General features: G+C 48.7%; 1 protein-coding gene across 1 annotated transcript in view; it reads right to left on the bottom strand.

Annotated features, from left to right (window-relative positions):
- Ldb3 (LIM domain binding 3) overlaps positions 1 to 24586 on the bottom strand; it is a 73750-nt gene that overhangs the window by 30724 nt on the left and 18440 nt on the right. The window contains exons 4-8 of the mRNA XM_013032061.1: positions 23653 to 23675; positions 21762 to 21965; positions 19278 to 19292; positions 16131 to 16300; positions 15356 to 15392 (exon numbers count right to left, since the gene is read on the bottom strand). Of these exons, the coding sequence (XP_012887515.1) occupies positions 15356 to 15392; positions 16131 to 16300; positions 19278 to 19292; positions 21762 to 21965; positions 23653 to 23675 (449 nt within the window). The remainder of the gene's footprint in view (positions 1 to 15355; positions 15393 to 16130; positions 16301 to 19277; positions 19293 to 21761; positions 21966 to 23652; positions 23676 to 24586) is intronic.

Here is a 24586-nt window from a genome sequence, read left to right on the forward strand (position 1 = left end):
AGAGTCTCACGGACATTCCTGCTGGGGCTAGCTCTGAACCTGGACTTTCAGATCTCAACCACTTGAGTAACTAGGATTACAGGTGTGAGCCATGAGCATCCAGTTGTACTTGCTAAATTTTTTTTTCTCAGCAAAATATAGCCCAGTGGGAAGGTAAATTAATTATCAACCATCCTCTTTCTCTTTTGTCCATTCAGCCAGAGAACTTATTCATTACTTTAGGGGATATTGTAATATTTAAAAGAATTTAAAAAGCTGAGGAAGAATGTTTGAATGGCAAGTTCATAGAGATTGGAACTGTGAGGAGGACTTGGGACACGAATAGTACATAAGCCAGAAGGATAAAAGCTATCATCCAGGCAGATCAGCTGATCTGGACCAGTGGGGGCAGGAGTTATGGAAAGAATCACTTGTGTCCCTTTTCAGTGTAAACCCTAAAAAGTGACAGGACTCATGGTGAAGAAACAGGCATAGTCAACACAGTTTAAAGATCCTCACATGGGCTAATGCCCAAGTAGGTTTCCTACACATCCAAGAGTGACACAGATGTGGCCCTGCACATCTGTGGATCTCAACGGCATTGTAAATAGAACAAGAGAAGCGGCTACTCTGTCACTATGAGCCAGCAGGATCACAAGATAGAGATCTCCATCAGATGCCTACATGATACTTCAAAAGCCAAGGAATTCTATAAATGCCTCATTTTGGGACTACTGCAGGACAAGAGCAGGCAGGGCCTGCATTGATGGGATTAGACTTCTGCTACCTGAGAAATAGGGCAGAGAACAAAAAATCCACTCATAGGAAATGGAGGGGGCCCCGTGGGGAAGGTGGGGAGAGCCAGGAGAAGGACTTAGGAAAGGTGGACAAGTACAGTCATTGTATTTAATGTACATATGTAAAAATAGAACCATGTAACTTGAGGGGACAGGTGGGGTTGGGTAAGATGGGGAGAATGATAGAAGTGTGACATTGATCAAGATGCACTGTACTTATAAACTGATGTGTTGAATTGAAATCCTTTTGTACAACTACTTAATGATAAGAATATATATTCTTATATGTATGTATATATACAGTAACAATACATATATATTCTTGGTTTTATTGGTTTTATTTACTTATTTACTTTTTTCCTGTACTGAAGTTTGAATTCAGGGGCTTACATGTGCTAGGCAAGTGCTCTACCACTTGAGCCACACCTCTACCACCTTATCTTTACAGAACATCCCTCTGATAAGGGTTTTATCAACTCTAATACACAAGGAAAACAGAAACAGAATTCAGTTGCTCAAGATTCTAGAGCTTACCCATAAGGACAAAATGACTGAGGGTCATTTTGATTTGAAACCTTAACCAGTATGTCATGGGAGAAGAAAGAAGCCTCTTTTTATGTCAGCCAAGTAGAATCTGTCTCCAATAAAGTATGCTACTTTTTTTTCTTTTTTTTCTTTCCGGGGGAGGGGGTGGAGGTGTGCTGGTTCTAAGGCTTGAGCTCAGGGCCTCACAGTACCACTTGGCTTTTTTGCTCATGGCTGGCACTTTACCATTTAAGCCACTGTCCCACTTTCAGGTTTTTGCTGGCTATTTGGAGATAAGAGGAATTTTCTGCCTGGGGTTGGCTTTGAACCAAAATCCTCAGATCTCATTCTCCTGGGTAGCTTGGATTGCAAGTGTGATCCAACAGTAACTGGCAAAGGGTGCTATTCCCTCCCTTCCCTCCCTCCCTCTTTCTTTCTTTCTTTCTTTCTTTCTTTCTTCCTTCCTTCCTTCCTTCCTTCCTTCCTTCCTCCCTTCCTTCCTGTCTTTTTCTTTCTTTCTTTCTCTCTCTTTCTTCCTTTCTTCCTTCCTTCCTTCCTTCCTTCCTGTCTTTTTCTTTCTTTCTTTCTCTCTCTTTCTTCCTTTCTTCCTTCATTCCTTCCTTTCTCCTTCCTTCTTTCTGTCTTTTTCTTTCTTTCTTTCTTTCTTTTCTTTCTTTCATTTTTCCTTCCTTCCTTCCTACTTTCTTTCTTTCTTTCTCTCTTCCTTTCTTCCTTTGTTGTAGAGCTTGAACTCAGGGCCTGGGCACTGTCCCTGAGCTCTTTTTCTCAAGGCTAGTGCTCTACCTCTTTGAGCCACAGCTCCACTTTGGAATTCCTGGTAGTTCATTGGAGATAAGAGGCTCATGGACTTAACTGCCCAATCTGGTTTTGAATTGCAGTCCTCAGATTTCAGCCTCCTAAGTAGCTAAGATTACAGGCATGAGTCACCAGCACCTGGCTCCATATTCCTTCCTTCCTTCCTTCCTTCCTTCCTTCCTTCCTTCCTTCCTTCCTTCCTTCCTTCCTTTCTCTTCTCATCCTAGGGCTTGAACTCAGGGCCTGGATACTGTCCCTGAGCCTCTTTGTGCTTAAGGCTAGTGCTTCACCACTTGAGCCACAGTGCTGCTTCCAACTTTTTCTGCGTAATTTATTAGAGATAAGAGTCTCAAAGGCTTTTCTGTCTGGCCTGGCTTCAAACCATGACTCTCAGATCTCAGCCTCCTGAGTAACTAAGATTACAAGCAATGAGCCACCAGCACCTGGCTCCTTCTTTCTTTCATTCATTCTTTTTTATTTTTTGTTTCTTCCTTTCTCTTTGCTAGTAACTGGAGATTGAATTCAGGATTGGCTCTGAACTTTAAGCCTTAGATCTCAACCTTCTGAGTAGGTAGGATCACCAGTGTAAAGCCACTGGCACTGGGCTAACTAAGGGTGCTATTCTTATTAGAAAGAGAGTTAACAATACGTCCCTCTACTGAGTGCTTCCCTAATAGCATCAATGTTACCTTATTATTTTGTTTGATCTTTCCAGTGTTCCAAAATGATAGACATAGTGAACCCTTTTTGAGGAATCTGCATTCCTAAGAGATTGCATATTTGTACATCACACCACTGCCAACTGGTAGAAAGGGGGTTGAGCTCTAATCACTGCAGTGTTCCTGAAGCATAGTGATCACATAGGGATCTTATTAAACTGCAGCTTCTAGTTGAGCAGGCCTAGGGTAGGGCTGAGTCCGGTATTTTTTTTCCATCAAACTCCCTAGTGGTACTGATCCCTGGCCCACACTTGGAGTGAATGTATCTCTATGCAAGGTAATCATGAGCTATTTACCAAACTGTCACCCAATTTCTCTCCTCCAGCGGACACGCTCTGCCTACAACTTCCCTGGTTTAATGGTCAGAGAGGAGGCCTTGGGCCTTTTTCCAGTTTGCAAGCCTGCAACAGGGATGGCCCTGGCTCTTCCACAAGGCCACTTTCCCAGCCTCTGTGAAAAACCTTGCTTTGGAAGTGGTGCTGTGGCTCAAATGGTAGGTAGAGCACTCGCCTTGAGCTGAAGAGCTCAGGAACCGTGCCCAGGCCCAGAGTTCAAGGCCCATGACTGACCAAAAAAACAAAAAACCTTGCCTGTGGTGTAGCTGCCTCAGAGAAGAAACTGCAAGCCCTGAAGCTTGCTGAGCTGGTTCCTCACAGGTGGCAGGTATAAAAAGGCCCAGGCTGACACAGGACATGAGTCCTTTTTTCTTCCTTCCTTCCTTCCTTCCTTCCTTCCTTCCTTCCTTCCTTCCTTCCTTCCTTCCTTCATTCCTTCCTTCCTTCTGTACTGGGGCTTGAACTCAGATTCTCAAACTCTCACCTTGCTCTTTTGCTCAAGGCTGATGCACTACTACTTGAGTCACACTTCTGTGTGTTCATTACAGATAAGAGTCTCATGGACTTTTCTGCTTGGTCTGGCTTTACATCTCAATGCTCAGATCTCAGCCTTCTGTTTAACCAGGATTATAGGCATGAGCCATCAGCCCTCTGCAGGGCACTAGTCTTTGATTACCTGTCCTTGGCCCCATCCTACATTTTCTAGTTGCCTGCTGGGGACTGAGGACACCACACAAGGCAAGAGTGATGGAAATTTTGAACCTAGTGCTGTCTTCTTTGCTTCAACTCACTGTCAAACTTGCTATCAAGCTGCCCTCCATAGCTCTATATAAGCCTTGGGTTGTTGGGGATGAAGTTGGAACTAAATATGGGCCCTTGGAAAGTTCATCACTGTTCACTGGCCTGGGACAAAGGTTCCCACCAGGATACACAGGTATGCACATGAACCTTTTGCTCTAGGTTCTTGGTCTGTGGGTAAACACCAAGCATTCAGGGTTGAGGGAAGGGAAAGGCAATATTTAAAGGCATGTTGAAGAATCTAGGGATATTTTTTGGTAGATACATGGCCTTGAACTCAGAGCTTCTTGCTCTCACTTGGCTTTTTCCACTTAAGGTGGATACTCTACTACTTGAGCCACACCTCCACTTCTGGCTTTTTGTTAGATAATTGGAAATAAGAGGTCTCACAGACTTTTCTGCTCAAAGCTGGCTTAGAACTATAATTCTCATATCTCAGTCTCCTAAGTAGCTAGGAGCACAGCATCACCACCTGGCATGGAAGGCACTGTCCCTCAGCTCTTCAGCTCAAGGTGAGCACTCTACCGCTTGAGCCACAGCGCTACTTCCGATTTTCTAGTGCTTTATTGGAGATAAGAGTCTCACGGATTTTCCTGCCCAGGCTGGCTTTTGAACTGTAATCCTCAGATCTCGGCCTCCTGAGTAGCTAGGATTACAGGTGTGGATCTGGGGATCTTATTCAAGATCAGTTCCTGTAGGGAGTTCTATGAAGTGTCCTTCCCCCCCCCCACACACACACAAAAGCACCAGTGAGCAAGCACTGCAGAGAACTTACATGGCCCTGGCTTCAGTTCTAAAGATAGCATCCATGAAGATCATGGGTCTGGTGTAGGATTCTCAGCTGCCTCCCACCTTGGTCATATGAGTCACTAGTTTTCCTTTTCTTTCTGGTACGAGGGATCCAAACTTAGGGCCTCATGCATATTAAATACACACTCTGTCCCTGAGCTCCAGCACCAGCCCCATAATTTAAATGTCTAAGGAAAAAAATCAAAGCAAACCAAAGGAAACTCCAATATTCAGGATGATGTGAGAAAAGCTAGACTCTCAGAGCTCATCTCTTCCTTCTCTCCAGGCAGCAAAAAGGCAGACTACACTGACCTTGGGCCTTTGTTCTGTAGTGGGGATGAGAATGGTGGGGTTCAGTTGGTGCCTTAACTGATGACAGTGATGTATCTGGAAAATGTGGATATGAGCTGCACACCTATGGCTTATGCCCGTAATCCTAGCTACCCAGAAGGCTGAGATCTGAGGATCGTGGTTTGAAGCCAGATCAGGTAGGAAAGTCTGTGAGACTTTTGCATCCCATAAACTAATACTGCCCCCCCACAAAAAAGTTTTAAGTGGAGCTGTGGCTCAAGTGGTAGAGTGCTAGCCCTGAGCAAAAGAAGCTCAGGGAAAGCTCACAGTCAAACCCCAGGATTGACACAAAAAGAAGGAAAGAAAGAAAGAAAAAGAAAGAAAGAAAGGGGGCAGGGAGGATGGGGGGCAGGGAGGGGGAGGATGGGAAGAGATGGGATGGGGAAACAAAGAAGGAGGCTACAATGCTGGATAAGAAATGTACTCATGGGCTGGGAAGGTGGCTCAGTGGTAGAGCGCTTGCCTTGCATGCATGAGGCCCTGGGTTCAATTCCTCAGCACCACATAAGCAAAAAGAAAAAAGCTGGAAGTGGCACTGTGGCTCAAGTGGTAGCGCTAGCCTTGAGCTGAAGAGCTGAGGGACAGCGCCCAGGCCCAGAGTTCAGGCCCACAACCGGACCCAAAAAAAAAAAAAAAAAAAAAAAAAAAAGAAATGTACTCATTATCTTGCCCATGTAATTGTAACCCCTCTGTACAGTATTTTCACAATAAAAAGAAAGAGAAAGAGAGAGAAAGGAAAGAAAAAAAAAAGAAAGAAAGAATGTGGGCATGGAACAAGTGGAGGTGCTGGGTCTTAGGGTGATTGGGATTGGGATGGAACTGTATAGATGCTATCTGTGTTAGTGAAACCAGTGGAACATGAAATTTCGGTTCAATATCAGATGATAACAGAATATCAGCCCATGACTGACCAGCCATGAACAACATGAAGTTGTTCATGCTGCTGCCCCCTCCCCACATCTACATTCTATCTTGTAGTTTAATGACTGTTGCACATGGAAGTTCTGTCTGTATCAGTGTGCAGTCCTCATTGCCATTGTGGTCTATGCAAAAGAGGTGTATCAGCCACAGTTGAGATTGGAGCTTTTCTCATTCCGTTTTGCCTTAAGAATTCATTCAAAAGCCCATAGCCTGGAAGTCTAGATCTAGCCCACTACTAACCATGAGCACATCTGCATGTCCTCTATACCAGTAAATGATGAACTTGGGATCTGGGACACCATCTTTTCTCATCAGTATCTCTGCTCTCTCTTTGTCTGTCCAGCCTCATTTATCTGTATGCATGCCAGCTCTAACTATTCTTGAAGATCAAACACACTGACCTCTTCTTCCAGGAAGCCTTTTTTGATCCTCCAGTTGGAGGGACTCCACATGGTCGACCTTGCTTGGCAGTCACAGCACTTTGTCCTGTGCTTTCTGATGCCTTTAGTGCCCATAGCCACCAGGTGCCTCAATAATTGCATGCAGATACAGGGATTGAACGAGGACATCCATCTTACTTTTGTTGTTGTTGTTCTGAGACTGGGACTTGAACTTAGAACCTGATGCTTTGCTCGTTGGCTAGTGCTCTAACTGAGCCATGCCTCCAACCCCACATGCATCCCAGTTCCGCTGGGGTTTACCTGGAGCCCTGATCTGAAGCCACACACAGCTCTACACACAGGGTCTGGTGTAACTGGGAAGGCACCAGGCAAACTAGAAAGCAAGCAAGAGCCTTCTAAGGCTTCAGCTGAGTGGCTCCAAGGCAGAGCCTACCAGCCAATAGATACTCACTGCCCAGGACCCCTAGTACCTGGGATTTCCTTGCTGCCCCCACAGTCCATCCCTCGGCCTTACAAGTTCTCAGTAAAAGGTCATCAAATATGGCTGTGTTCCAGGTTCCCTACATGAAGTCAGGAGTCCCCTTTCCTTCCCAGAGTGGACCCCTACAGCCAGTTTTATGATGCCTGCCTGGCTGTGGCATAAGACTGAAGGGGTGAGAGGAGTTGTGGAGAACACCTCAGCACAGCACCTTGGAGAGCACCTCAGGGGCAGGTGGGCAAAAGAGAGCAGCTCCTCTGGAGGCAGAGAGACAGGCAGTGAGAATAGAACAGCCTCACAGAAGTCAGGGATCCACAGGGGTCCCAAGTGTCCTTGTCCTCATGGTCTCAGCCTTGAGAGTCTATGCAACCAGGAACCAGGCAGGTGGGCGGGGCACTGGCTTTGGAAAGATGTCTGCCCCTTGTCTTGACTGGCACCCTTTCTCATGCTGCTGCCCTTGCTAACTGCCCTGCACAAAGCCACAGGGCAAGGCAGGGAGCAAGAGCCACCATGGAGGCCTTGCCTACCTTCCTGCCACCAAAACTTTTTAAGGCTGCCTTCCACCCTCCTCTGAGCCCTGTGCCTGCCCCTGAGCTCCCCAGTGAACCCTTCCACTTCCCAAGCCAGAGGTGTCAACCAGAGCTCTTTTTGTTGTTGGTGTTCCCAATCCTGGGGCTTGAACTCAGGGCCTGAGCACTGTCCCTGAGCTGCATTTGTTCAAGGCTAGCACCCTACCACTTGAGCCACAGCACCACTTGAGGCTTTTTCTGTTTATGTGGTACTGAGGAATGGAATCCAGGACTTCATGCGTGCTAGGCAAGCACTCTACCACGAAGCCACATTCCCAGCTCCCAAAGATCTTCTTTTACCTCCTGGACAAGGCAAAGCATGAGTACTGCCTGCCTGGGGGGAAAGGGCTTACAGCATCATGTGTTTGTTGTTATTTGTTTTGTTTCATTTGGTGCCAGTACTGAGGCTTTAACTCAGGGCCTGGGCATTGTCCCTAAGCTTTTTTTTTTCTTTTGCTCAAAGCTCACTCTCTCCTACTTGATCCTCAGCTTCACTTCTGGCTTTTTGCTGGTTATGTGGAGATAAGCATCTCACAGACTTTTTTGCCTCAGATCTCAGCTTCCTGAGTCACTAGGATTTCAGGTGTGAGCTACAGGAGCCTGGCTCAGAATGCTTCCTGACACAGGATGGCTCAGCTTGCCACTGGGAGCAGAGTAAAGGGGGCAGGCAGGGGTCACTGCCCTATGGGAGACTAAGGCTGCTGATGGGGCCACACCATGGATTTCCATGCCCCTTCACCATATTCCTTAGGGTCTACGGGATGAGGAAGAGCTGTGCTGGGTCCCCACTCTCCCCGTCCCTCTACTGGCAATGCCTGTCTGCTCTCTGCCCTGTATATATCCCTCACAGCAATCTCCCTGGGGAGAGGGGTACATGGGAGACACGCACAGGCACAGCATGACTGGCACTTGTTTTGGTTCACTTCAAATCCTCTTTATTTCAGAACAAACATGCTTATATGTACAGAAGAGAGAACTATGGAGCCAACACACACATACAGAGAAGAGGGCGCCTACCCCACATCTCACCACAGCCTGCAGGGGTTTCTGCCTCATCTAGCCTGTGTTTCCACTTCATCTGCAAAGAATCTACCTGCCCTGGGCTCCAGAGGGCAACGAGGGATCCAGAAGAGCCAGGAAACCGTCCCCTTCCCAGGACCCTGATCTACAAGCAACTTCTTCCAGGATGACACAAGGTCAGGAGAGGGAAGATGAACAGCAACTATTCTATTGGTTCTGGAGTGTTATGTCAGCAAACCCATCAGGTCCTCTCTACTCTACTTAAGGCTGGGTGGGAGTTGAGAGGGGTGCAAGGTGGTAGGACCAGACCCCGGCTGTCAAGTCTGAGGAGGAGGGCAGAGAGCAGCAATGTTATAGTTGGTACCAAGGTGACCCCCCGCCCCGCCCCGGCACAGTTACACATCGTCAAGCATCACCATAGGGCTCACATGCCAGATCTGTGCGGGATTGGGGGATAAAGAGGGGGTCCAGGCAGCTTTTTAACTTTTAACATTAAGGATTTGGGCCGAAAGGCCATGGTGCCAGTTGCGCAATTTGGCAAACCGTGGGCTGTTACGTTCCGTTTCAAACCTTTCCCTGTGGCACAGAGAAAGAGAGAGAGAGAGAGACAGAGGGAGAGAGAGAGAGAAGAAGAGAGAGAGAAAGAGAGGAGTTAGGGGACATGTCTACTATTCCCCTGTCTCCAGTGGGGGTGGAGGGTTGGGAGGGGCAGTTGGCTTGGAATAGCACAGCCATCCATGGGGTACTTTGTGGGTGGTCAGGTCTGGGTCAGGTGGGGTAAGACTAGAGAAGGAAGGAGGGACTAAAGTCCCTGCCTCAACCAATAAGGGGTCATGGAGAAGGGGCCTAGCTAGAGGGCCTAAGGGCTGATTTGGCAAAGGTTGGGGGGTTCCCTATTTGGGGCTTATCTATCTTGTTAAGGCTGGGCAGGGCTGCTTTGGCCTTGACTTTGGCGACTGACCCCATCAGGTGGGTGGGTTTAGCACTGTCTCTGTCCTCTATCTGGGCACCAAGAAGAAGGAGCACCTATTCCCTGTGATGACACCTGGTGGGTAGACCTGTCACCTCCCTGCATCGCCTTCACCTTCACACACTACCCCTAGCCCAGCACAGGAGTGAGTGCACACACACACACACACACACACACACACACACACAGAGTATACATGCACACAGACTCACAAGGCCACCATCACAGAGATGGGGATGGGGACTTCCTGACACTTCCTGACAATGACATCTCTGGAAACTCAACCCACAGCTGTTCAGCTAAGGACACAGCACAGAGGGAACAAGCAATAGCCAGAATGGTAGAAAATCTGCTATGCCAGGGGAATGGTATTCCTGGACTCTAGAATCCTAAGCCCTCCCCACCAGAGGCTGGGGTTAAGGGAGAGGGGCAGTCGGGTCTCCAACACCCTCCAGACCAGAAAGGTAAACTAGTGGCCAAGGCTCAGTCATACCTAGTGAGAAACACAGTAGGCTTAACCTGTATGGAAATTTGATTGCACACAAAATAGGGCTGGGGATGTAGCTCAATGGTAGCACCTGTTTAGTGTGCCTGAGTTTCTTTTGTTTGATAGCAAAAATAGCTAATTAATTAATTAAAACTTTAAAAATGGCCAGGTGCCAGTGGCTCATACCTGTAATCCTAGTTAATCAGGGAGGCTGAAATCTGAGGATTGAGGCTCAAAGCCAGCTTGGTCCGAAAGTCTGTGAGACTCTGATCTACAATTAACTTCCAAAAAGCTGGAGATGTAGCTGTGGCTCAAATGATAAAGTGTTAACTTTGAGCAAAAAAAGCTCAGGGATAGCACTCAGGCCCTGAGCTCAAGCCCCAAGACTGGGACCAAAAGGAGAAAAAATTAAAGTAAAAAAGTCACCTGTATGGGTCTGGGAAGGTGGCTCAGTGGTAGAGCGCTTGCCTTGCATACCTGAGGCCCTGGGTTCGATTCCTCAGCACCACATAAGCAAAAAGAAAAAAGGCAGAAGTGGCGCTGTGACTCAAGTGGTAGAGCACTAGCCTTGAGCTGAAGAGCTGAGTGACAGTGCCCAGGCCCAGAGTTCAGGCCCCACGACCAGACCCCCCCCAAAAAAAGTCACCTGTATATCACTATTATAATAATAAAGAAAAAGAAGTATAGGATTAAAAAATAAATTGCTGTACTCATGCTACTTAGCAATGAAAAGAACCACCAGAACTGCAGGTTTTCAAATTCCTTTTTTGGAATATTTTCATATACATAATAAGAAATCTTAGAGACCCAAACCTAAACACAACATTCACTTACATTTCAGAAATACTTTATACACCAAGCTATGTTTTAGTGCATGTGGTGTGTGTATGTGTGTGAGCATGCGTGTGCATGTGCACGCACGCATGTGTTTGTGATGGTACTGAAGCTTAAACTCAGGGCCTTATGTCTCACTTGGTTTTATTACTCAAGGCTGGCACTCTACCACTTGAGTAACAACTCCACTTCCAGTGTTTTGCAGGTTAATTGGATATAAGAGTTTCACTTTTCTGCTTGGGCTGGCTTTATTCTCAGTCCTTAGATCTTAGCCTCCTGACTAGCTAGGATTACAGGCTTGAGCTACCTGCACCTGTGTTTTGATGTCAACCTACTACAGAAGGTCAGTTGTGGAATTTTCCACTTGTAGTATCATATGGATGCTCAAAATGTTTTGAATTTGAAGCAGGGAAGATTTGGAGTTTTAGATTAGGGAAGCTTGACTTGCACCTTGGACAATTTGATTATATCTCTCAGTTGAAAAAATGCCAATCCTTAAACAATCACATGCTGTTTGCTTTTATCTTTAGCACATTCTTGCAAATGAAGAAATGGAGAGCAGACAACAATAGATTTGTAGTTTGGGGCAAAAGTTGGGGGAAGAGGTCTGGGCTAGGCATGGCCTGAGCTGCCTTAGAGTGATGGAATATTCCCTATCCTGATTGTAGCCTTGCTGTCATGTGTTGCAAGATGTTACCACTGGGGTAAAGGAGTAAAAGGCCCAAGGGGATAGCTCTGTGTTATTTCTTAAGCCTGACAAAAGCTGAATTGACAGTTCTCTCAAAATAAATCAAAGTTTCATTAAAAAAAAAAAAAAGAATTGCCAGCACATAAGAATCAGAAGGTACGGAAAAGATCAGAAGACATGGTAGTGCTGGGCTTACCATTCTGTATAGTAACCATCATCAGGTGCCAGTCCTTACTGTTCCTATATCCTAACATTTACAAAGGTCCACTTTGCCATCTGCATGGCAGAGATTTGTTCTACCCCTCCAGTCTACCATATTGGGTCTCTGTGTACAACTGTTTGTCCAAAGGGGCTGAATGCTGACATAGTTGAAAATCACTGGTCTAAAGCAATATTTCCTTATAACAAGACAAAACAGGCCCAGAGATGGTCACACAAATGATCTGAAGCCCCAGCAGCAAAACCATGCTCTAAAGAATTGAGCAACTTCTCTTGCTCCACTTCTGTCCCTCTGAGGTCAGGGTGAAGGAGTGCAGCCCGTATAAGCAAAGACCCTGTGGTAAGGCCCACACACCTCTACAATCATGACCAGCCTATCCAGGACACAGGAATGCAAAATTAGATGTAGGAAATTTCCAGTAAACTGTCAATTTTCTTGTAAGGCTTACTGAGACTGGGTGATGATTTGTCATTATTGCTTGGGGGCAAGGCGAAGGCCAAACCTGAAGTTTCTCTACTTGGTGTTGTTTAGAAATTCCATTAGCCAAAAGAAAGGAGCTAGGAGAAGAAGGCACAAGGGAAGAGTGAAAAGAGAGAAAAGCAAAAGAAAGGAAGAGAAGGCCCACCAGGGCTGCTGAGACTGTGGCATTTGGATATCCTGGTGTCTCCAAGTTTGATTCTCATACTCAGTAGAGAGGCAGAATACTATGAGTTGATGGAATAGGAGAAAAAGAGGATCTGGGTGCTGGTGGCTCATGCTTGTAATCCTAGCTACTCAGGAGGCTAAAATCTGAGGGTCATGCTTCAAAGCCAGCCTGGGCAGGAAAGTGGGTGAGACTCTTATCTCCAATAAAGTACTTAGCAAAAGCTGGAAGTGGAGCTGTGGCTCAAATGGTAGAGCACTATCCTTGAACAAAAAAACTCAGGGATACTGCCCAGACCCTGAGTTCAAACTTCTGGGCCAGCCCCCTGCCCCCAAAAAAATAAGGAGGAAAGAAAAAGAAAAGAGGAAGGGTTTAGTTGGATACTGTCAGCCAACAAGTTGGATAAACTGGATTTGGGGGTACAGCTTCTGACTGAAGTGTAAGGGTTGGGGGTGGGGACAAGCACACTCCATTCTGCTCAGATGGCCACTTGGGTAAGTGTGGGTCCCAGCTACAACCAGTGGCCAGAGGTTTATAGAGGCTTTAATCACAAGAAGAATGGAATTCACACATCCATTGCACCTGCCCTGGATTTAGTGATGGGAGGCTGTCCATGAGGATGACCTGAAGAAATTAATAGTCACAGCTGGATTTGGTAGCCCAATCCTGTAATACCAACTACTCAATAGGCAGAGATAAGGAAGACTATGGATCAATGCCAGCTGGGCAAAAGGTTAGTTTAATGAGACCCCATCTCAACCAACAAACTAGGTGTGGTAGTTCATACTTGTGATTTCAACTATGAAGGAGGCATAGATAGGAGGATCATGGTTTAGGCCAGCCTGGGCCTAGAAAAGCATGATATTCTATCTAAAAAAATAACTAAAGCAGAAAAAATTAAATCCTCTGGCTGAGGATATGATTCAAGTGCTAACAGGCAACAGTGCCTACTTATTAGCACAAAGCTTTGAGTTCAACCCCAGTATCACAGGATAGGAAGGAAGGGGCAGGAGGCTTACATTCTGGTTCCCATAGTCCAAGGAGGAGGCTACTAGTTCCTCAGAGCCTCCAGTTCAGGGCCTGAGATCCCAGAAGAGGGGCTGATTGGCAGAAGCTGCCTGAGACTGGGGGAGGAAGCAGGCTAGAGCCCCTTGTTGGGCTTTCTTTGCAGATTTTTCCCTGATCAAACACTATGATAGGTAGTCCCTGGGAATATTCCAGGGCAAGTAGGAAAAATAAAAGTTTTCTGTAAGCCAGGCAGCCATGGCTGCTCACACCTGTAATCCTAGCTCCTCAGGAAGCTGCGATCTGAGGATTGCAGTTCAAAACCAGACCAATCAGGAAAGTCTGTGAGACTCTTAGCTCCAATTAATTTCCAAAAAGCAGAAAGTGGATCTGTAGAGCACTAGCCTTAAGTACAAAAGCTCAGGGTCAGCACCCAGGAGTTCAAGCCCCAGGACTGGCAAAAGAAAAAAAATGTTTTCTATAATCCCTACTAGTATCCTTCCCCCTTCTAAGGTAGCTGAATGACAAGCCCCAAGCTTAGCATAGCCCCTGTGTGTATCTGATGGGAAGGAACACAAAATGATCAGAAAAAGGTGCCAGGGACCAAGAGGGCAAGGCTCTAGGTCTTATGGGAAAGAGGAAAAAAAGGTCCCTGCTGACTTCTTAATGGAAGGAACCTGGGATGTTTAGGCTGTTGGGGTGGGGATGAGGGGGTTGGTGTAAAAACCATTTGTGGAGTCTTTGAGAAAGTCTTCATTCCTCCCCAAACCCTCTATGTGGGTGGCTTGGAGGAAGAGAGTGTCACAGACACAGAAGTAGCACAGTGTGGGAGGAAGGACTAGCTGACGCTCCTCCCACTTAAAACAGCTGGCTCTCTACTTTGGAGCCCAGCATCATCTCCCTTGGCAGATGCACTGCAGGCACGAAAGGGTTAATGACCATTACACGGGCTACATGCCATCCAAAAGAGCTGGGAGGACCATACCTGGGCTTAGATGTCCAAACAAAAGGTAGAGGTGACTGGAGTGGATGAACCCTCCCTCCCCCAAAAAATACAAGTTCAACAACAATCACATCCATGTGAAACCCCAGCTGGCCCCAGAGTCCTCCTCTAGGCAAGACCTGTGGTAACCACACACTGGTTAGCAAGTACAGGAAGCTTGGCTCAGGGTGGAAGCATGCCTCTGAGCTCCAGGCCCTCACAGAGAGACTGCAGGATGCCACAGGCAGAAGTTCCCAAGAGAAGCATGCAAATGACATACTTGCTACCAGAAGTAAACAATCACACTTGGCCCCATGCCTCTGCATGGAAGGCTCCTCTGGGGGTTCCAGTGGATTGTAGGAAAGCATGCCACCCTCATGCCCAGGGCTACAGCACCTGACAGTCTGCAAAGAGTAGGTAAGCAGCTATGGCTTGGGATGTCCCAAGACAAAGAGTGACCGCAATCAGCAACCTCCAGCCCTAAACAAGACCCTCTTGGTGCCAGGGACTTGTCCTCCCTTCCAGCAACTCTTATGATTGTGGAGCAATTTCCAGAACTGGTATCTCTATGTGGATATGGATAAGTGTGCTCAGAGATTAGGCGTGCATGCCCAACATGGCCTTCCTCATGCCTTCTCCCAGTGCCCAGCCTTCAGACTCACAGGGGGGACAGGCCCTGCGATGAAGGGGCAGACAAAGCACTGGCCGGCTGCCCTCACAGGGAGAGGTGCCCTCATTCTCTGTAGCCCAGCAAAGATCAGAGCAGCCCTGCTCCTGCCCAGGGACAGAGCCAGGAGTGCCTAGAGTCCTATTGCTGCAGCCTGGGTATGGACATTCAGCTCCAGGCACCCACCTTATGGATCCATAATAGGCATCCATGCCAGCATAGGCTGGCATCCTTTGTGGGCCGGGCTTTCCAAAATACATGAACTTGGCAGGTTCCTTCCATGAGTCATGTGGCCTGGGAGCTGCCTGGGGAGGGATGGGGTTAGAGGGTAAGGCCATGGAGCCTGCGTGCAGGCACCTACCTTGACCTGCGCAGAGCTTCTTCATCCGGGTCTTGCACTGTGGGCAGAAAGAAGCCAGTCAGGAGGACTCACCGAGCACAGAAGAAATACCATTGATGCTCTGTGCAGAGTAAGTCCCCAGAATTCAGCCAGGCCTTGAACACTTCCTGCCTCATGCCTGTCAACTGGAGAAAGGAGCTCAGCAGAGAGCCAGGAGGGGTTTGGATACAGTTGAGGGAGAGTGATCATAGCCCAGCCTGCAATGTTCTCTTGTCCCAGCCCTGGAAGTCATGTTGCCTGAAAATTGTGTGACACCTTGTTGCTAGGGGTGGAAGGTTGCTATGAATGGACAGCCCACCCAGAGGGTCCCACAAGAGCTCTGCCCACTGCTAGCAGTTCATCACCATTAATTTGTTCCCAAGGGTTGGTGGCTTGGCTTCTTGGCTTAAGACTGTGCAGTAGGCTGGGCACCAGTGGTTCCTGCCTATAATTCTAGCTATTCAGTGGGCTGAGATCTGAGGATCATGGTTCAAAGGCATCCCAGGCAGGAAAATCCATGAAACTCTTATCATAAATTCCAGAAAAGCTGGAAATGCAGCTGTGGCTAAAGTGGTAGGGCACCAGCCTTGAGCAAAAAAAGCTATAGTGCCTAGGTTCTGAGTTCAAGCTCCAGTACTGGTACACACACACACACACACACACACACACACACACACAGACTGTGCATTAGGACCAAGGACCTTCCTGGGCCTCAGGGTCACCCTCCTCTGGTCCCACCCTGGTAGCCCTCACTCACTGAATTCCGTCCCCGTCATCTGGGCCAGGATACGGAAGGAGCGAGACTGCAGGTTTGAGGACCGGCGAGCCCACTCATCAGCCTCGTCTTCCGGCTTGCTCTGGTTCTTGATCACAGCCTGGTATACAGGAGAGGCGCTGTCCACCGCCAGGTCCTTCACAGGAAGGCTCCTGCAGCGTAGAAATCAGTGTGGGCTGGGGCTGGAGTGGAACTCGGGTTCCCCCTTCACTGTGCCTCCTCCCACCATGTCCTCCCACCTCCCAGATGCCCGTTGGTGATACTACTGTTCAGGCCCCACCAGGCCACAGTTCAGTTCCCAGTGCTATTGGGTACTTGAGACAGTGGATCCTCAGTGCTCAGGGTGGTCCAAGCAAAGCAGTGGCTCCTCTTCCCTACCAGGGGTCAGGAGCCTCCATCTCTCCTGTTTGTCCCTCCCTAGTGCTAACTCCAGTCCTGAAGTCACCTGCCCCATCCCATGGTGAATTCTTGCAGAATCCTGGGCAGATTTCCTTGAAGTAATGTTGATCACCCTGATGTAATGCTGATCTCCCTGAGGGAGCCCTGAGTTTGGGGCCCAGGTACCCTTACCACCCTCCTACAGGAAGCTGGCAATACTGTGCTGCCTAGAAGAGGGCCCTGGGCTCTGGAGCTCAGCAATAGACAGGTAGACCCAGGTAAGAAGTGTGAGATACAAGGTAACAAGACCCATGAGGGCCTGGCACAACCCATAGGCGTTAGGGTTGAAGGTCAGGACAGGGGAGTTTGGGAGTCCGGTAGGGGAAGGCCTCAGGTCCTCTGCCCCAGGACAGAACAGTCCTTTGAGGAAGGACTTCTAGAATCTGGAACTTGGTAGACGCTGGGTACCAGTGGCTCATGCCTGTTATCCTGCTCAGGAGGCTGAGATGTGTGGATCACAGTTTGAAGCCAGCCGAGGCAGGAAAGTCCATGAGATTCTTATTTCTAATTAACCACCAAAAAAGCAGGAAGTGGAGCTGTGGCTCAAGAGGTAGAATACTAGCCTTGAGCAAAAAATGCTAAGGGACAGTGCCCTGAGTTCAAGTCCTAGGACCAGGACACACACACACACACACACACACACACACACACACGCACACACACAAATAGCAGATGAAAACAACCTTTTAGTTGAATGAGTGAATCCCGGCTTGAGGTCAGGGGAGGAAGCCCATGCAAAACTCACAGTAATGGCTGCCAGTCTAGCCTTCTCTCAAAAACATTGAAACTGAGGTCCAGAGAGTATAGCTGCTAGAATTCAGGCATCCTGGAGCTTAGCCCAGTGTCCTTTTTTTTTTTTTTTTTTTGTCGGTCGTGGGGCTTGAACTCTGGGCCTGGGCGCTGTCCCTCAGCTCTTCAGCTCAAGGCGAGTGCTCTACCACTTGAGCTACAACACCACTTCCGGTTTTCTAGTGGTTTATTGGAGATAAGAGTTTCACAGACTTTCCTGCCCGGGCTGGCTTTGAACCACGATCCTCAGGTCTCAGCCTCCTGAGTAGCTAGGATTACAGGCGTGCGCCACTGGTGCCCGGCTCCCAGTGTCCTTTTTATCAGGCCCTGCATAGTCATGGTAGGTCCAGAAGGCCACTCCTGGCCATCAAAACCTTTACTGACAAAGCTCTGATGGATGATGACATGATCTACCCAACATCCTTCTGCCTGCTTCCATTCTGGCCCACAGAAGACTGGCTGGCTAGGGAGGATCTCCTTGCTGCAAGGAGCTAGAGAATTGACTCTGTCTTCCATGATTGGTTTCCCTGGGCCTCGCTCAGAATGGACTAGGCCAGCAGAGATGAAAAAAGGGATCAAAGGTAGATAGCAATGTCTCCAGTTCTGCCTAGGCCTGGAGAGCTGTGGGGATTGTGGGCTGAGGATTAAAATCAGATAGGGAGGCTCTGCAGACCCCTCTAGGATCTAGCTAGGAAGTAGGCTGAGCTGCCCAGAAAGTGCATTGCAAGGTAGGAAGGATCCCTAGGTCTCCTAAGATCTTTAGGTGAAATAGGTAATAAGAAGGGGGTTGGGAAGGTAGCTCAGTAGAAGAGTATTTGCTTGGCAAGTAAGTGCAAGGCCCTGAATTTGGTCCCCGGTGCCACAGAAACAAAAAACCACACACACACACACACACACACAAACACACAACCCGATCTTCCTTGCTCTTGACTCCTGCCCTGCTGGGAGAAGAGGAAGGGAGGAATAGATGCAAACCAAGGCCTTGCCCTCCAGCCTGTCTACATTTATGATCCAGAAAGCATATTAGAGGCACTTGTTTCCATTTCCCTGGGGGGGGGTGTGTGTGCGTGTGTATGTGTGTGTATGTATGTATGTATGAAGAGCTGTTCTGTGTCTTCCCCAGCTCCAAGGGCTCAAGAAAGCTTCCAAGATTGAGTTCCTCAGAACTCAGCAGTGATGTCTTTCTTTCCCACCAAACTGCAAGGAGCAGAGATCGGTGTCTCTTTTGCAGCAAGGATCGGGAGGGAGGTAAGGGAATCAATCACAGGGCCTTTCTAGCAAGGGAAGACATGTGTAAGAGAGGACAGAACAGGCTCTCAAGTCCCAGAACCTGGTGCTGCTCTCTGCAGACACATAGAGTTTCTGCTTCTCACCACAGAAAAGACTTTTCAGTTATGAAAGTTCAAGATCACCCCTGACATTTACTCCACTGAGTACTCTTCCCAAATCTGATTCATCTTTCACCTTCCTGGAACAGTCCTAGCTGGCACAGACCCCCCCCAGATCTTTCTCTCAGGAGGATTCTGGGAAGTAGCCATGAAGAGATCCTTTTGCCACCCTCGGGCGCTGAATAATGACCCAGTGTGGAATGTGACCCCAGGTCCACACTGTGCAATGCAGAGAGGAGGCTGGGGGTGGGGAGGATCTTCCCTAAAGCATGGCCTTAGGCTGGGCGTAGTGTGAGTGTTGTTACTCTGGATTTCTGTAGCCACATTGACATTCTTGGGAGCTTGTGTAGGGCTGCAGGGGATGTCGTTTGGCTGCGAGGTGGGTGTGAGGAAGAATGTGGACAGAGCACACGCACTGACCACTGGTCCTCAGACACATCCCATCAAAACCCACACACCATCCCGCAACCAGACAGACAAGACGGCGCGACAGACACACTGCAAGTCTACTTACGCCAGCGGCGATGCCCTGCCAAGCAGAGGGAAACCCAGCCGTGGGTTGGGCGTCCATCATGGGGTGGCAGAGGGGCAGCACATACAAGAGAGTGGGGTTAGGATATCAGAAGTGAGTTAGGGGATGGGTGGAAGAGAAGAGATAGAAAGAGAGAGAGAAAGAAACAGAGAACACAGTCAGTGAGGAAGGGATCTTGGGAGTGAACAGCAGCAACAAGAGCTCGTTAGGGCCAGGAGGGCTCCCCATTGGCACCAAAGCAGCCACAATCCAGCGTGGCTGAGTTAAAAAGGGAAAGGGGAACAACTGATCCTGTCCAGAAACACCAGAGAAAGAAGAGGGAGGGAAGGAAAGGGAATGAGAAGGACATGGGAAAGATCAAGATTAATCAGTGGTGTATCATATTCCAAAAGATCATAGGTGCCCTGATGCTGACAGTAACCAAGGTGCAGAAAATACAAAGTGTGAAGAGTAGTTCTTCCATTGTTTCCCATTATTATTATTATTTATTTTTATTTATTTATTTATTTTGGTGTCTGCTACCCCATTTAAGAGGATACCAAAGACCAGTTAGCAAAAAAAAAAAAAAGTTAACAGGAAATCTCAGATGGTTCTTGGGTTCAATCAGGAAGTTTTGTTTTTCTTGGTAGATGTGAGATATTGGTTGTTTTTAATTTACATGGTCATATTTCCTGCTTTGAATAATGGATTTAAATCCATCAGTGCTGCCCAAGGATCTGACCCTGAGTCTAGCTGGTTTGAGACTTGTAGCCCCAAAGTTGGTGATCTCCACCCCCTAGTGGTGACAATGAAGTACTACATTCCCTAGAGGACACCACAGCTCCCCAAGACCAGGAAGCCCAAGAATTTGTACACCCAGGGCACGCAGGATTCCATCCCCTGGCCTCTGGAGCCTGTCCTGAGCCACAAGGACTGGATCTGCAAAGGCAAACCCTATAAGATCTTCCTGGGATTTTAACCTTATATTCCTCTTAAAACATATGTTTTCATAACTTAAAAAATAATTACTATCCAGACTTTTTGCTCTGATTGCCAAGGATACTGTCCAAGGAATAAGATATTGCTTGAAGAAAGAATCAACCAATACTGTAAGTCAACACTATGGCATTCCTAAGCAGAAAAACACAAGGAACTCTGTGTGTATATGATTATCTAGGGGGGAAAAAAGCTAGGAGAGAAAGAGAGACAGAGACACAGGAAGATAGTAAGAGGGAGAAGAAAATAGGGAGAAAGAGATAGAGACAAAGAAATAGAGAGAGACAGAAATAGAGATAGAAGGACAGACACGGAGAGAAAGAGACAAGAAAGGAGCCAACGCCAGTAGCTCACGCCTGTAATCTTAGCTACTTAGGAGGCTGAGACTCAGAGGTTGCAGTTTGAAGCCAGCCTAAGGCAGAAAAGTCCACAAGATTCTATTTCTAATAAACCAGCCAAAAGCCAGACTGGAGGCATGGCTTAAGGATATAGCTCCAGCCTTGAGCAAGCAAGCTAAAGGAGCATGGCAAGGCCCTGAGTTCAAGGCCTGGCACTGGCAAAAAGAATATGTAGTAAATAAGGAAAGAGCGAGAAAGAGAGAGAGAGAGAGAGAGAATGAGAGAGAGAATGAGAGAGAGATTAATGTTTGCACAATTAGTAGCTTCATCTGCAAGAGTTTCAGCAGCTGTCTTCCTAATCCACCTTGAAATTTCTAGTCTTAACTAATTCCAGTCTTAACAAATCATTAGAACAAACATATCTTGCCAGGTGTCGGTGGCTCACACCTGTGATCCTAGCTACTCAGGAGGCTGAGATCTGAGGATCGCAGTTCAAAGCCAGCCCAGGCAGGAAAGTCCGTGAGACTCTTATCTCCAATAAACCACTAGAAAACCAGAAGTGGCGCTGTGGCTCATGCAGTAGAGCACTAGCCTTGAGCTGAAGAGCACAGGGACAGCGCCCAAGCCCAGAGTTCAAACCCTACCACCGACAAAAAAGAAAATCTTAAATTCCACTGTCCTGAGACCAGGCTTCGTGGGACAGGGAGAATGAGGGAGATGCCCATCAGCAGGGGATTGGCTGCCACATTTAGCTTCGATGGCTGACCTGAAGCATCTTCCCAATAAGCAACCTGAATGAAGAACCAAGAATGAAGCAACCCCGCTCCCTTTCCCAAGAATGGCTTAGTGGAGAAAGGCCTAGGGCTCTCCGGTGAAGTCTAAAGCAGCCTTTGTATGATGCCAGGAAAATACAGAGACTGTGAAAAGATCTTTGAGAAATCGCCACATTCTGCATCCTTCACCTTTCTCCTTAAAGCTGAGCGTGGAGTAGATTCTGACGTGGAAGACAACTGTACTTTGGAAGCCCTGGTGAAGGCTGACTTTACCCCCACCCCCAAAGGTTTGTGTGGAAGAGGCCCAAGGTGAGGGAAAAAGTCAGTGCTGATGGCATCCGGTGGCCTCGGCGGGCAGGTGGAGATGGACAGGCGCTTACCCACTGAAGTCACTGCCTTGAGCCTGGGCCTGCCCGGCGATGGCATCCATGATGGCATCCTGGGAGTACATGCTGATGGGTGTGTTGTACTGCGCATGGATGATGGTGGCCTTGCCACCCAGTCCCTTCACCTCAATGGGCTTGTGGGTGGACAGGGCTGAGTCCTTCAAGGCACTGGGGTTGAAACGTTCCTGGTAGTCAGCACTGGAGGCAGCACATGAGGGGCAGGAAGGAAGGAAGGAAGGGAGGGAGGAGGGAGGGAGGGGGGAGGAGGGAGGGAATGGAAGAAAGGAAGCAAGGGAAGAAAGGAAGGAAGGGAAGGAAGGAGGGGAGGGAAGGAGGAAGGGGAGGAGGGAGGAAAGGAGGAAGGAAGGAAGGTATGGAAGGAAGGAGGGAAGAAGGAAGAAGGAAAGAAGGAAGGGGAGGGAGGGAGAGGAGGAGGGAAGAGGGAAAGGAGGGAGGGAGGGGGGAGGGAGGGAGGGAAGGGAGGGAGGGAATGGAAGAAAGGAAGCAAGGGAAGAAAGGAAGGAAGGGAAGGAAGGAGGGGAGGGAAGGAGGAAGGGGAGGAGGGAGGAAAGGAGGAAGGAAGGAAGGTATGGAAGGAAGGAGGGAAGAAGGAAGAAGGAAAGAAGGAAGGGGAGGGAGGGAGAGGAGGAGGGAAGAGGGAAAGGAAGAAGAAAGGAAAGAAAAAAGGAAGAAAAGGATAGAGAGAGGAGGGAAAGGAGGAAGGAAAGAAGGAAGGAAGGGAGGGAGGGAGGGGAGGAGAGAAGAGAGGAAAGGAGAAGAGAGGAGAAGAGGAAGAGGTCAAGGAGAGGAGGTCAAAGCTAGTCTACTGGTGGTGGGTATTAAAAGAGACCTCCCAGAGCCGAGATTCTCTCTCCAAGTAGACCCCACTGTGGTCTAGTGGTCAGGCAGCTCCTCAGCTCCTCCCCCAAGCCCCTGTGTGTGTGTGTGTGTGTGTGTGTGTGTGTGTGTGTGTTTTTCCTTGCCCATCCCAGCTCTCCCAGATCCCCCAGCAGGCACTGGCTAAGCCTGAGCGTCCTCCCATAGCCAGCAGGTGGCGCCCAACATAAGAAGCGCGCCCAGCACACACACAGTCCTAATGGAAAAGCAGAAACCAAGGCGTTAGGCGAGCAGGGACTGAGGGAAGGACAAACGCTGGGTTCATGAGAAAAGCAGCAGTAGCAAAAACGAGTCTAAAGTGTCCCAAAGGTGAAAAGCAGCCACCGTGGGCACCCGAATGAGAGCTTCCGAACGAGACTCTTCCATGAAAGGGGCTGGCTCATTGTGCCAGCTCCCCCCCTGGGGTCAGGGGCTCTCTATTCTCCTAGATGCTTCCATACATGTGTTTCTTCCTGGGAGCAGGAAGAAGGAAGGAAGGAAGGAAGGGAGGGAGGGAGGGAGGGGGGAGGGAGGGAAGGGAGGGAGGGAATGGAAGAAAGGAAGCAAGGGAAGAAAGGAAGGAAGGGAAGGAAGGAGGGGAGGGAAGGAGGAAGAGTCCCCATCTGGGGACTCTTTCCTCCAACAGATAAGTGCTCCCCAAGGAAGAGAGAAAACCAGGTGCAGTCTTTCTGGGGTCCCTCCAGGACATTAGATCTTCAGGCTCACGCAGGCCCCAGCCAAAGTGCAGCCCCAACTTTCCCTTCCCCCCAAACCAGAGTCAGCCTGCCAAGCTTAAGCCGGAAATGGGGGACAAAATCAACACCATCGAATGGACGAACACCTGCCCTGCAATGCATTCACTCTGCTCACCCACGTTACACCTTTGAAGGCTCACCCAGGGCAACAAATGCACCCCTACTCACACATGCACACACATCCGCATGCCACAGGCCATAGACGCATGCTGGGCTGGCACACGGGTACACACGCATGCTGTCTGAATACTAACTTGGCAGGAGAGTTGGCTACCACCTGAGAAGGAGAGAAAGGGCAAAGAAGACAAGGATAGTCAGAGCGAGACTCCTGCAGGGTGTATGTGTGGTGGGGGGGAGGATTTGAGGACTGGCATCACCCTTAGTCTGATCAAGACTGAGACAGAACCAGCCAAGCTGTACTAGATGGGAGAATGGAGAAGAGGAGAGCGCCCCGACTCAGGAGTCACGACCTCCAGGAGCCCTGATTTGGGCTAAAGATGCCACTGCAGCCATGCTCTGCAATGAAACCCAGTGCCCTCAGCTTTGCCAGGGAGAGGACTCTTCTCATCCATCAGGAAGGCAGCTCTTCCACACACAGACACTCCCCACCGCCCCGCCCCCATCACACAGTCTGCCTAGAGCCTGGGGAAAGGCAGCTATGGGTTGAAGACAGGCTTCAAGAAGCTCCAGGCCCCTCCTGGAGAGGCAGCTCTGGACTTAGCCCTGTTTCTGCTCCCTGAGCAGCCACTGCAGTAATTTTTTGGGGGGAAGGGTGGCCATGGTGTCCCATGGCCCCCTGGGAGTTGTTCTCCCTCCCAGAGGATAGTAGGCAGTTCTGGCAGCTCTTTATGGAACACAGAGGCAGACAGATAGATGCAATCCCCCATGACTCTTCCTAAGGATGCAGTGGATAACAGTGAACAAGAGAGAACTCAAGAGGCCCAGGAGGAGGAAAGGTCCAAGGCTTGCTACAGGAGAGGCACCAGCTGGGGCAGCCCAGTGTGGACACCATTGAGGGACCTTACCTTCCCACTGACCTGAGAGCCTGGAATTCAATGTGTTTGGGAGAGCATTGTTTACTCCCTTCCTTCCTTCCTTCCTTCCTTCCTTCCTTCCTTCCTTCCTTCCTTCCCTTCCCTTCCCTTCCCTTCCCTTCCCTTCCTTCTTTCTTTCTTCCTTCCTTTCTTT

The sequence above is a fragment of the Dipodomys ordii genome, unplaced genomic scaffold, assembly GCF_000151885.1.
Source record: "Dipodomys ordii isolate 6190 unplaced genomic scaffold, Dord_2.0 Scaffold148, whole genome shotgun sequence".
In the NCBI taxonomy this organism is placed as follows: domain Eukaryota; kingdom Metazoa; phylum Chordata; class Mammalia; order Rodentia; family Heteromyidae; genus Dipodomys; species Dipodomys ordii.